This window comes from Annulohypoxylon truncatum (genome assembly GCF_022578515.1).
Source record: "Annulohypoxylon truncatum strain CBS 140777 unplaced genomic scaffold F4807scaffold_34, whole genome shotgun sequence".
Classification (NCBI taxonomy): domain Eukaryota; kingdom Fungi; phylum Ascomycota; class Sordariomycetes; order Xylariales; family Hypoxylaceae; genus Annulohypoxylon; species Annulohypoxylon truncatum.
In genome coordinates, this window is record NW_025953820.1 from 322,400 (window position 1) to 335,641 (window position 13,242).

The 13,242-nt window shown below is 48.1% G+C and overlaps 4 protein-coding genes across 4 annotated transcripts; 3 read left to right on the plus strand and 1 right to left on the minus strand.

The window, feature by feature from the left end:
• Window positions 1-40: 40 nt before the first annotated feature.
• Window positions 41-1,924, plus strand: F4807DRAFT_463689 (putative vacuolar carboxypeptidase Cps1; the record flags this gene model as incomplete). The annotated part of the gene is made up of 3 exons (XM_048002017.1): window positions 41-453; window positions 555-1,837; window positions 1,887-1,924. 3 exons carry the CDS (start codon window positions 41-43, stop codon window positions 1,922-1,924), a joined length of 1,734 nt encoding a protein of 577 aa, XP_047850998.1.
• Window positions 1,925-2,344: 420 nt separating this feature from the next.
• Window positions 2,345-7,695, plus strand: F4807DRAFT_232993 (abc transporter). The gene is made up of 4 exons (XM_047994170.1): window positions 2,345-2,835; window positions 2,894-5,535; window positions 5,590-7,249; window positions 7,349-7,695. The coding sequence occupies exons 1-4, from the start codon at window positions 2,735-2,737 to the stop codon at window positions 7,458-7,460; spliced, it is 4,515 nt and encodes a 1,504-aa protein (XP_047850999.1). The 5' UTR covers window positions 2,345-2,734; the 3' UTR covers window positions 7,461-7,695.
• Window positions 7,342-9,794, minus strand: F4807DRAFT_232997 (uncharacterized protein). Its single transcript, XM_047994171.1, has 3 exons — window positions 9,287-9,794; window positions 8,496-9,236; window positions 7,342-8,436 (listed from the first exon to the last, which is right to left on the minus strand). Exons 1-3 carry the CDS (start codon window positions 9,567-9,569, stop codon window positions 7,931-7,933), a joined length of 1,530 nt encoding a protein of 509 aa, XP_047851000.1. The 5' UTR covers window positions 9,570-9,794; the 3' UTR covers window positions 7,342-7,930.
• A 1,294-nt stretch (window positions 9,795-11,088) lies between these two features.
• Window positions 11,089-13,213, plus strand: F4807DRAFT_439326 (kinase-like protein). The gene is made up of 5 exons (XM_047999190.1): window positions 11,089-11,502; window positions 11,565-11,995; window positions 12,055-12,266; window positions 12,321-12,536; window positions 12,596-13,213. Exons 1-5 carry the CDS (start codon window positions 11,168-11,170, stop codon window positions 13,106-13,108), a joined length of 1,707 nt encoding a protein of 568 aa, XP_047851001.1. The 5' UTR covers window positions 11,089-11,167; the 3' UTR covers window positions 13,109-13,213.
• Window positions 13,214-13,242: the final 29 nt, after the last annotated feature.

The following is a 13,242-nucleotide window of genomic DNA, read 5'->3' on the forward strand; positions in this document are numbered from 1 at the left end:
CACTGTTACTACCACTATTCATTTGTCTAGGTGTGCAAAGATGGAAAAATCGCAAGGAAATATCCCGCATGAGCAGAGAAAACCCTGTAACAGGCGCAGGAACTTGTTGCTCTGTTCAGTGCTTTTCCTCTCTTTAATATTCTTTTACTTCAGCCCATCTTTGCGTTTATGGGCCGGACACTGCTTGAAATCATCGTCAGGTAGCCGTCTTTCTCGTGGTGACCCGGAGAAATGGTGCCCCCTGCCGAATATCACTTCCCCGGAAGAAGATGGCCTTAAGTCAAGCGAACATTTTATGGACTCTCGGGAATTCCAATTGGCAGTGGAACGGCTCTCAGCAGCAGTGCGCGTTCCGACCGAGAGTTTCGATGACAACGGTGACGTCGATGAGGATCCTCGTTGGGCAACGTTCGATGACTTACACCAAGTCTTGGAGCAACTATTCCCGCTCGTGTGAGGACCCCGCTATTATCCCTTGCCGGCTGAATTATAGCTAGTACTAATCTTCATATGCCTCCTTCCCTTACTGCTGTATTCTAATTTTGCCACTGTAGACACTCACGACTAGAACTTCGCAAGGTGAATCGATATGGCCTCCAATATACGTTCAGGGGCACAGATCCCTCGCTCAAGCCCATCCTATTGACGGGACACCAAGACGTCGTCCCTGCTGGCACAGCTTCTCGTTGGACCTATCCACCGTTCGACGGACATTTCGACGGAACCTTCGTATGGGGCCGAGGGGCGGCTGATTGCAAGAGCGTTGTCATTGGGATCCTTTCGACCATTGAGGACCTACTCTCGCAATCGTTTAAGCCACATCGCACTATTGTGCTTGCTTTCGGCTTCGACGAAGAGACAGGTGGTCTCAGAGGAGCAGCTTCTTTAAACGAGTCTCTGATTCAGGAATGGGGACGGGACTCCTTCTTGTTTATTTTGGATGAAGGTGGAATGGGTATCCAGAATCAGGGAGACGACATCATCTATGCCTACCCTAGTGTAGGTGAGAAGGGTTACTACGACATTCAACTAACTCTTGAGGTGAATGGCGGGCATAGCTCAAGGCCGCCAAAACACACGGGAATTGGTATCATGGCGGATGCAATTGTGGCCTTGGAGAGCAACCCGTACTCCCCGCAACTAACGCAATCCAACCCCTTCCGAAGAGTATTGGAGTGCAGAGCGAGATACTCTCCAGACGACGTACAACCGTGGCTGCGTGACGAACTCCTTAGCGGGAACGAGAAGGAAATTGCCCAGAAGATCGCGGACGAGGGAACAGACGATCAATGGCTGCTGAAAACAAGTCAAGCCATCGATGTAATTACTGGTGGAGTCAAGGTCAACGCTCTCCCCGAAAATATCGAGCTACAAGTCAACCATCGAGTAGCGCTTCATGATTCGGCCGAATACATCAACAAGCACATCCAAGAAGTGCTGACCCCCGTGGCGCGGAAATACGGGTTCCAGTTTGAAGGTTTTAATACCTCAGTTTCTCAAGACTCTGGTTTAGACACTGCTTCATTTAGCATCTTAAGAGCGCGATCCCTGCAGATCATCTACCCATCCCCTACCGCGCCAACCGACAATGATGTGTGGGCGATCTTCAGCGGCACTATAAGACATGTATTCGAGACTACGCAGACTGCAGAGGGCAGGACTGTTGTCCCAGTTGGGAATATCATGACGGGCAATTCAGACACAGTAAATTATTGGGACCTAACTAGGAACATATATAGGTTCACTCCTTCAAGGAATGGTACAAGAATGAACCAGCATGGAATCGACGAAAGAATGGGAATTACTGCTCATCTAGAAGGCATGAGATTATACTATGGTAAGTCGTTCTCCACTTGAAGAATCACGGCGTGCTGATTATTTGATAGACTTGATTCGCAACTTCGACAGCTGGAAGGATGAATAAACTAAGCAAACCACTAGTAGATTGTAAATCTTATATTTGGAGATGTTGAATGGTTGCCTATGATCTGATACGTTAGGAATGAAGCAATTAACTTGATGAAAATAGCCGAATAGCACCAAAATAAGAATAAAACATTCGATATCTGCCTACATTTCTGCACTAGTTATGTAGCTACTTGCATTAGACGATAGTTGCATGCTGCAGATACAACGGAAATACCAGTGGCCAGGATTATGGAACCACTACTCTGATCTTGCATCTTGCCTGAACTTGGGTGCCTCGCTTCGCTTGCAGAGCGGCAATCTACCCGAATGTCGAGATATGTACGTAATACTTAGGATTAACCTGGTTTGCGACTCTGATCCTCACAACGACCTCTGATGACCTGCAAGGCAAAGGCAACGGATTACGTTTGTAATTGTGTGCCCGGTTTTACGCCGTAACGGCCCCTATATCGGCTCACAAGTTTCCTAATTAGGAAGTATGTCGCCTTTTTAGTGGAATCTCCATCGCTCTCCAGGTGCTCGCAGCCAATAATGCACCATACCGACGAATTTTACGCCTTGAGGGACACTAATTGCGGCTACTATTTTTCCCTTGCGGCTGTTTTGTAAGAGCTTTTTGCCTTCCTTCGAAAGAACATGGCTACTATCCGAGGAATAATAACATACTACTTGACGCGGTCGTATAATCTAGTCTTTTATAGATGGCTCAAGACCAGACGCAAAAAATCCGCCATTGGACTCGCAGAAAAGTTCGCCTCCGCGCTCATTTCCTGAACATGAACGAGCGTGCTCGACGGCCCAGAACATGAACATGGATCAAAGTCTTCTTCAGCACCCTATGAGTTCCCAAGATGTGCTGCACGTCCCAATCGACTTCCGGATCCTATCGGCCGAGCTTCTAAGGAGGTATGTAATTATATAGCGATATTCTTTGGGTACTTACAGGTTTCTAACTTCTTTCAAGGGAGATATGGCTACACCGCGCTGTTAGCCTATCTAATTTCATAGCAGCCGGTTATCTGTATCTTGTATTGGTTGTGGCGTCCCTTCTTTTCCTGCTAGTTTCCATCCTTTTGTCTAATGGACTATCCGGTCGCAAAATCAAACCCCATGCCTCCGTAGAATCGTCCAAAGCCACACGTAGATTACACACGCCGCTCAAATATTCCATCACGCAAATAATTGTCTTTTCCGCAGCACTAGCCCTAGCATCTGTCTCTGCGTCTCAAGATGGAGTTTGGACGGAATCGGCTGTTTTGGGCTACGTGCTCCTCCTTGGAGTGTTGCAGTTCGTCTGGAAATCGAGCACTGTCAGCCTTCTGCTGAATCGACAAACAAACTCACTGATAGCGACGATCACCATTCTGGAAGCGATCAGATTATTGCTACCTGTTGCGATAATTGGTTCTGATAAAAGGCCATCGGGTGTTGAATCTGCTAAGCTCGGTTGCTTGGCATTTACGCTCATAGTGTCGTTCATCACGCCCCGGGAGATCCGAAGCAAAGAGCGCAACCCCGAGAGTTCGATTCCGGAGGAATTGAACGAGAAGTACTCTCCCGAGGAGACTTGCTCGTGGTATTCTTACTACATGTCATACGGATGGCTCACGTATCTCACGGTCAGGGGTTTCTTTCGGGATTTATCTATCGACGATCTTCCTCCCCTACCAACATATGATGCGCCAACGGCATGGCTGCAACGTATGCGCGAAGCCCGTCTCAAAGGCGGACGAACTCTGCGAACTCTTTGTCTTGCATTTCGAAACGATATCAAGACAATAATGATCTGGTCAGTCACAACTGCGATGGCCGAGTATCTTGCACCATGTGCCATGTACAACCTCCTAGGTTATTTAGAGAAGCCCGGTGAGAGCACCGCAGTTGTACATCCTTTCGTGTGGATTGCGCTTCTCTTCATAGGCCCCATGGCTCGTTCTGTCTGCTACCAAAGATCTATATTCATGGGAACAAGACTGCTTGTCCGGGTTAAAGCCACCATGATTCTGGAGATATATCAAACGATGATGAGGTCGCAGGTGGAGGACACTTTACAGGCACAGGCTGACCCAGACAACCAGGACCGGAGTATAGACAAATCTGGCGATACTTCGACGAACGGTGTACGGGCGCATTCGGCCAAGATGGAGAGTCTGTTATCTTATGATGCCGATGCGATTTCTAATGCGACCGATATATTCTACGCCTTAACAGCGAGTACGATATCAGCTACGATTGCTATGACATTCCTATACCAGTTATTAGGGTGGCCATCGCTAATTGGTGTTGGCGTTCTGCTATCCCTTAGCCCTCTCCCTGCCCTGTTTTCCGGACGTCAATCGCGATTACACAGATACGTGATGGAAACGACCGACTCTCGACTTTCTAAGATTTCCGAATATTTACACTCGATTCGAACCTTGAAATTCTTCGCTTGGGAGGATGTGGCATCTAAGACGATCAACGCTATTCGCGCTACCGAACAACAGCGCATCTGGAAACGTAACATAACTTCCATGCTCATTTCCATGACCGGCGACATGCTCTCTCTTGTCAGCCTCTTGGCTATGTTCACATCACTTGTACTCTTCACAGACACGCCGCTACGAGCTCCAACAGCCTTCACAGCGCTGACCCTCACGGAAACCTTGCGCGCGCAGTTTGTATGGCTCTCTAAGGTGGCCCAATGGGTAGCACAGGCCCATGAGTCGATACAACGAGTCGACAAATTCTTCGACTCGGCCGTGGAGATGAAACGTCATCCAGCTGGCCCACCTGAATTCACAAATGCGACTTTCCGCCTTAGTCCATCGTCCAGCTTTCGACTTCGGGACCTCTCCATTTCGTTTCACGAGAAGGCGCTCAATATTGTAACGGGACCCACTGGTAGTGGGAAGACGGCCTTGCTATTATCGCTGTTAGGCGAAACGAGTCTTGAAAGTGGAGCGGCCGCTTGTCCGCCAGATGTGTCTTACGTGCCCCAAACGGCGTGGCTCCAGAATAACACCATCCGCCAGAATATTTTATTCTATACCCCTTACGACGAGCGTCGTTATAAGCAAATCCTTCATGCTTGCGATCTTGTCGAAGACATAACACAAATGCCACTAGGCGACCTGACGCATGTTGGCGAGCAAGGATCCAGCTTGTCAGGGGGTCAAAAACAAAGAATATCGCTAGCCAGAGCCTTATACTCGCCCTCGTCGACATTACTCCTCGACGATATCTTTTCAGCACTCGACGCCCACACCACTCTCAGGGTTTACGAGCGATGTTTCCGTAGTGGATTATTAAGCGATCGCACAGTTATTCTCGTCACACATTTCTCCACCGCTGTAGATGATGCCGAGGTGCTCGTCTCATTGGCTCAGGGGGAAGTATCGTTTACGAAGATAAACGCCGGTCGCTCATCCAGCTACATTAAATCTTCTTGGGTAACGCATACCGAAGAAGTCGAAGCCGATAGTAGCTCGCTTTCAACCGCAAGCCCACAATTAGGGGTATTTTTTACACAAGGCGAGCTTACGGACATATCACTCCCCGAAGAGAACCTAGATGGAGTAGAAGTTGACGAAAAGAGGGCATCGGGACGTGTTCCACGTAGTTTCAGTAAGTTGTCAAGTAATATGTATGGAAAGTTATCAATTCTAACAGCCTGGACAGTTATTCGATACATGCTTCTTTTCGGAGGCTATTCGGCCGCGACCCTCACAATTATCAACACCATCCTGGTGCAACTCGCTTATTTCTCAATCACATTTTGGCTCTCCATATGGACGGGATTATCCGACCGCGACGACTACCCTTCCAAAGCGATACCCTACCTGCTCGTCTACATCGGTACGGTCACGGCGTTCATATCCCTCCAGTTCCTCAACAACTACATCTACCAAAGGGGCGGGTGGAAGGCGGCAAAGACGATGCACGAGCGACTAGTTTCCGCAATCCTAGGAGCCCCTATTTCCTGGTACGACAACACCCCCGTCGGCCGCATCATCAACCGCTTCGGCGTGGACATCCAGTCCCTGGACAGCGCGCTAGTCGACTGGCTGCGCATGAGTCTCGACAACGGCATCCGGCTGGCCCTGCGTCTCGCGGGCATCGCATCCATCATGCCCATCTTCGCGCTGCCGGCCGGCGTCTTCTGCATGCTCGGCTTCGCGACGGGCGAGGTGTACGCGCGCGCGCAGATATCCATCAAGCGCCTGTGCGCGGTGAAGATCTCGCCCGTGTTCTCGCACTTCAGCGACACGACGGGCGGGCTCGCCGTCATCCGCGCCCGCGCGCCCGTGGACGCCGTGTTTCAGACGCTGCTCGCCGACAAGCTCGCCGTGTACATGCGCGCGCTGGAGGCGCAGTACAACACGAACCGCTGGGTGTCGATCCGCTCCGACTTCTGCGCCGCCACCGTCGCCGTCTCCGCCGGCTGCATCGCGTACTGGAAGTCCGGCGCGCCCGGGCTCGTCGGCTTCTCGCTCACGAACGCTATTGGTCTCAGCCAGACTATCTTAACGTTGGTAAGGAATATGAACGAGCTCGAGGTCGAGCTCAACTCGTTCCAGCGCGTGTCCGAGTACGCGGATATCGAGCCCGAGGCTAGTCCCGAGGAAGAGGAGGTGAAGGCGGGGAAGGTGCCGGCGGCTTGGCCGGCGACTGGCATGATGGAGTTCCGGAATGTGACGGCGCGGTACGCGGAGGAGGGTCCGGATATCTTACGCGACGTGTCGTTTCGCGCGAAGCCGGGGCAGCGGGTGGCTATTATCGGTCGCACTGGCAGTGGGAAGAGTACTGTGACGCGTTCCATACTACGGTCCACGCATGTTGTTTCCGGGGGCATCACGATCGACGGCATCGACGTGCGCAACATCCCCCTGAAGCGGCTCCGAGAAAGCATCAGCTTCGTGCCTCAGGACGCGGTGATCTTCTCCGGGGACACCCAGTCGAATCTCGATCCCGAGGGCAACCTCGACGAGACCGAGCTCCAGGCCGTTCTCACGGCATGCAACTTGGTCCAGACCCGCGATCCAGATAGCCGGGCACCGGGTTCGGGGCTCTCGGTACATTCCCAAGTCGCGAGCGGCGGCACGAACTTCAGCAACGGACAAAGGCAGATCTTGGGGCTTGCGCGGGCTATGTGTCGACGCTCTAAGGTCGTCATATTGGACGAGGCGACGGCTTCCGTGGACCATGAGACGGACGTGCGGATGCAGGAACTCATCCGCTCGGAGTTTGCCGGGTCTACGATTATTACGATTGCCCACCGTTTACGGACTATTATAGATTACGACCAGGTTATTGTGATGGAGGAAGGGAAGGTTCTAGAGTACGTTACCCCCTAACTTATAGCTATTGCGCCTTTTTTCTCTTCCCTTTTTTCTTTTTTATTTCTTTTGCTCTTGGCTCCTTGCTGACATATTGATAGGACGGGATCCCCCGCAGAGTTGGTTGATAAAAAGGGTGCCTTTTGGGGAATGTTGAAAAACAGTGGCGAGTACGAAGAATTGATCTCTTTTGCGAGGCAAGGAAACCGCTAATGATATTGTAAATACCTACCTATTTCGTGCTGTGAAAAGGGGGCATACGCGTGTTGAATATATGATGACCGTCATCTGCGGCGATTTTGCAGAATATCCCGAAAGAGCATTCCATAATAAAGAAGTAAAAAAGTGATTTTATCGTTTTTGAGCTGGTCCGTGAGGAGAAATTTACCGTGAGAATCAATCATGTCCCCCTCCTTGCCCACCTAGTAGCTAAGTAGTTTCTGTCAAGGTTGTGGCCCGTTGCTAAAGATCGTGTCACAGAGTGAGTGATAATAGCAGGAAGCTCGCCTTTGGCTCACTTGTATGTAATGATAGAGCTTGACTAACGCCTACCCCTTTCCTAGAACCCTCTAGGGCCTCCGGCCCCTTATATGTTCATCCTAAACGTTACACAGGCTGCAGCTAACTACATAGGTAGCTGCTATTTACCCACTTGCTCTCAGCCCCTGACAGCTTCATAGAATTCAATTTTGATCGTGTTGGATTATTCGATGTTCGTTTGGTGAGTACATTACGTGCGGTGCAAGGTGGTGGCCCGTAAATCTCAAGTCCTTCTCCAGGAGTGAAATGAAGGAACTAAGGGTTCCATCTAACTCTTCCCTTTGATCTTGGATGAGAGCTCGTACGTGCGTGGCAAATGTACTCCTGTCAGTCCGCTCCATCGGAAATTCTCCATCTCGCCATGCTTTAAATATGGCGTACTCATTATACTCCTTGCAATGACTATCATCGCTGAGCTTATCCTCAAGGAGAACTTTATCTCCTAATCGCCAGCTCACTGTACCATCACCTCGGGTCTCTGTTGTCCACTTCCGAAGTAATTTAGATTTATTCCGCCCTTCAGCCATCGTTAGGCGGGCTGTGAAGTGAACCAACTGAAGATTTGGACGATGGTCATCGGTCTGCAGATAACCCCTTCGGGGTTTTAGTCCTGAAAGCCACCAGTACCATGATGGCTTTGATGTACGGCCTGGCAGACGTTAGCATATTATAAAACATTACCTAGACAGCTAATATTGGTATACCAACCTGAGTTTGCTATGTCGGATAAGATCGCGGTTTCTTTGATTTGGTGAAAAAATTCGTTGATATGGAAGTCCCATTCTAGGAACCTATGCTTGAGGTGCTTCATTATCTCTGTTCTGTTGAAAGTCGCATTTGTGTTCGCTTGTAGTTGTCCAATAGTCCAAATAAGTGCCACAGCTCCAAGGACTGCGTCTCCATTCCCACCAACGTCGGCATGTGACCCAAGAAACCAGCATTGCTTGGCATATGTCCCCTCTCCTTCTTTGGAACGCCATATGCATGGCTTGAACTGTGCCCTCCTCTCGTCGAGTGCCAAAACTTGGAAAGCATTCTCGATAGCTTCTGGAATTGCCCTTCCGACAAAAGAAAGGGGTCTTGGCCAGGGGGTTGGGAGCCCAAGTGCATTGACCGTGTCCCAGACCACGCATGCCTTGATTCTCACTTGATGTAATAGTCCTTCATTGTAGAAATTTCTGACATAATCGTCTAATTTCTCTTTGACTGGACGTCGTTCGCCACTTCCCACACGCTTGAAGCTCTGGTTTTTCCACAGCGCAAACAATCCACGTAGGTAATATAAATGTTGCTTTTGGAATAATCCAGTCTGGCTGATGAATGAAGCAAGACATTGAACAGCAAAGGCTCCACGGGAGAATCCAACAAGAAATATTTCATCTTGATTATGGCTGAAGTTGTAATTGTGAGAAAGAAAACTGTAAGCGTTTCTGATCTTGACCGATATACCTGCTAAGCATTAACCTCCGAATATATGGCCAGAGTTGGATTTACGTTACCTCTCCCAGTTGCTCCATCAATAAGTCTAGAAGGTAAACTAGTTGCGTTGCCAACCCCGTTGTCATAGTAGACAGTCTGTATATAGTTGTCTTCAGATATACCCTCAAGACAACGAGCGAGTGTAGCAACGTTCGTTAAGCGGCGCTTCTTATTAACACCATCCTGCCAAGTACCATCACAAAATATGAATAACCTTTTTCGTACTTGATCATCGGAAATAACGGGTTCTGGGTTTGAGGCTTCTGAGGTGCTGGGATCAGAGATCTGCGAGTGACTGTCCATTTGGAGGCGCTTGGGTAATAAGAGCCCAACGATTTGTGCGAATGTCTGAGAGGATGGTATCTAGTTAACGAGGAAGACAATCTAATTAATATCTAGGCCACAGGTAAATAGAAAGCACTCGAGGTGTATGACAGTGTGTCGAGCCTAATAGCATTGGCGTTGGGCTCGCAATATAACGAATTGTAATATCATAGAACTTCCAATGATTCAGAGACAAGTCAACCATTCCACAAACGGTCACATACTTATTCAAGCCCCCAACCGCGAATCGTGCCAACGCAGAATGTTAACGGCTATGGTATATACAACGGAATAATGAAGCATTATGGTGTTGTGACTATTCGATAGGTAAATAACCAAAGCATAAACTCGTAAGATGTGATATACATATGTTGCTCAATAGGAACGAGTTTGCCTTAGAGGGCAGTGCAAGTACCTACCTACCCATAGATTATAATAGTGGGGTTAATCCAAGCCCCCTAACATAATGGATCTTATTAATTTCACAGCCATCGCCTGCCTGTAGACTTTTTGCTTCCTTAAGGTCTCTTTTCGTCTCCATTCCGAGAAAAGCTTTACTCCGATGAAATCTGCGGCTAGGTAATGTTAAGTTTCTGAACGATATCCCTTTTATTTACCTAACTTACATCGGTATTCAGTTTCGGGGTTTAGCCCAAGCGAGCTGTCGGATTGCATACGACCTTCGGAATATAAGATATCAATCCTACCTATCAAGTGAAAGGACCAAAAAGAGAAGAGGGGAATCGGCGCTGCAGCCAGCCATGGATTTACATCTCTCGACTGATGCCAATGCCCTGGTGGGGCATTGCTAAGCGAGATACTACATAAAAGGGGCGTCCGCGCCCTTCGAGAAAGGCTTGGGTGTTAACACGGTACATATTATCATTGTGTACCTACCTTTCTGTGACTCAGCTAACAGGGACCCCTACAACTGATCGGGAAATTTTGCCCCTAGTAATTTCGAGGCTAGCTGAGAAAATACGTATCTCGCACGCCAACTCGACTATGCATGTATACGCACGGGAATGGCGATGGCACGGGGAATGCAACAAATCAAGAGTTACCCCAACACACGGATAGACCTTACATATGCAGTCTACAGGGAGGTTGAGTTCACCGAAGGACGGGCATGTCATGCGGACAATATTACATGCATACTGAACTAATTAGTGATTGTTGCCTAATCGTGTCTTATTTTCTTGGTACGCTTCATCGTCTACCTTGATGATATTGAGGCTAGTGGGCTGCTAACCCACACCGAAAAAGGGTCTTATACTATATGACCGGGAGTTGTAAGTATGTGGAGGTATTCAAGCGACGATATGGCAGGTAGGTAGGTAGGCAGGCTGGAGGCAACGTAGTAGATAGGCCTGCATATGCATACGCCACTCAGAGTAACTGACATAACGTTGAGAATAACGAAACTAAGGAGCCTCATCAGAGCCTTGCTATATGAAGCCCATTGAATCCCCAGTACTCACCGTTTTGGTATGTGAACATGGGCTCCGGAAGCTGCGACAAATCGCAAACATTATCTCTGTCTGGTTCTCATCCGCGGAAAAGTCACTCTTGTCTCAATGGCTACTCGTCTATGGAGCCTCTTCAGTGTTCCTACTCGCATTTACACGTGGATAAATGAGTCAGTCATGAATATTTCAAGCCGTATTCTACCTGATGATCAGGACGACGACGACGACAAAAAAAGGCAGTTATATTCTATGAAGAATTTACTGCCTAATAACATCACCACCGAGGAGTTCAAAGCCCATCTTGATAGATATCCCAATTATATTCGTGATGTATACCAGCGGGCTGAGAAAGAGCGGTTTGTGTCCATACCGCAAAGGCTTGAAGATCGGAAGAAGCGGTTCCTGACAAAGGAGGAGTTGATATATTTAGACCAATGGATACAGTATTTCACTCTCGGTAAATTAACGATAGTATCTGAGAACTGATATATGAAACTCTGTTCAGGAAACGCGGCACTGCGCTTAAAAAGGAGGCACACGTAGCTAATGCGAAACAAATAAATAGAAACAGCGACGCCACGGTTAAGAAGCGTACCGAAGAAGCCTATAAGCACTATGACAAGACTGGAGACATTATTCAGACATTTGAAATTCTAAAGGAATTACGAGGAGTCAGTTATGCTAGAGCGTCTCTTTTGCTCTCGGTAGCATACCCTGAGACCTTGCCCTTTTTTTCCCGACCCCTATACCAATGGACTCACTGGGATAAGAAGAACGGCTGGGAGCAAGAATTCACTTGGACAGAAGACACCTATCACCAGGTACTTCAGAAAGTGAAGGACTTGAAAGACAAACACTCTAGAAATGGTCTTATGGTGAAGGCCATTGATGTCGAGAAGGTAGTATTTGTGTTGAAGCACGAAACTTTGATTAGGGGTAATTATTGCGATGTATAAGTCAATATCTGTCATGACTCCATCACTAACGCTATATAGCTCTCCGAATCAAAAAGATCAAGGAGTCTCTTACCAAAGACGAGAACAGGATCAACGATACGGGACAAGCATTCGTTCATAGAGTCCCGAGGAAATGTCTAGGTAAGGGGGATGGAAGTGTGGTCGTCAAAAGGATACCCAAAACCCCGCAAGTTCTGAACTCTAGAAATAGGTTCCTTGCGGAGGTATCGTCTTCGCATATATTATCAAAGGTATGGACGGATCCTTGAGATATGTCTACTAGAAGGTTTATCTAAGTCGGTCAGAAAAACCAAGATTATTTTGTTGAATTCCTTGGATGGAATGAGGACAAGCATAATCTTTTCATTGCAATGGAATACGTCGAATACGGTAATCTGGAACAGAACCTCGGGCGGGGTCCCTGGAAGGAGAAAGACATCAAGGAAACGACAAGGCAACTACTGAATGGTTTAAAAATAATGCATGATCACGGTATTGTTCATCGAGATCTGAAGCCTCAGGTAATTCCCCGTCTCTATTGCTAGTCGTCACGGTGAAATATATGTTAATAGGGCCCCAGAATATCCTGGTCGTCTCTAATTCACCAGGAATGATTCAGGTTAAAATTACGGATTTCGGGATTTCGAAACGACTTTCCGACAGAAAAACTACAGTGCTAGCAACCGTTAATATCGGCACCCCAGGTTACAAAGCTCCAGAAGTGGTTCAACGTTGGGATGTCGAGGACGGCCAGCATCAAGTAGCTAACATCGATTCTCGGTACTCGTATACCCACAAGGCGGACCTCTGGTCTCTTGGATGCATAATCTTCAGAATGGCCAAGGGGAAACCCTTGTTCGATAGCGATACTGAAGTACTCAATGAAAAAAAGCTGAAACGTCGGGTTACAGCCGTCAACGGACTTCTGACAGAGATGTCTCCATCCATGGGAACCGGTGGAGTTGGTTTTGTACAGAAATTGATTGTAGTTAAAGCTAGTTCCCGTTATGATGCAGACACAGCTCTAGAAGGATTGGCTCAGTGGGTCATATCTGATCACCGGCCGAGGAGTAGCCTACGAGAGAGGCGATAGATACCTAGGTATCTAGTTTATCGATTTGAATCAGAAACACGGAATAATTGGGAATAGAGCTAGGCAAAAAACTCATATTTTAATGAAACGAGTTTGTTAACTTTCCGTGGCACTTATCCCCTTTTCACCTTTTC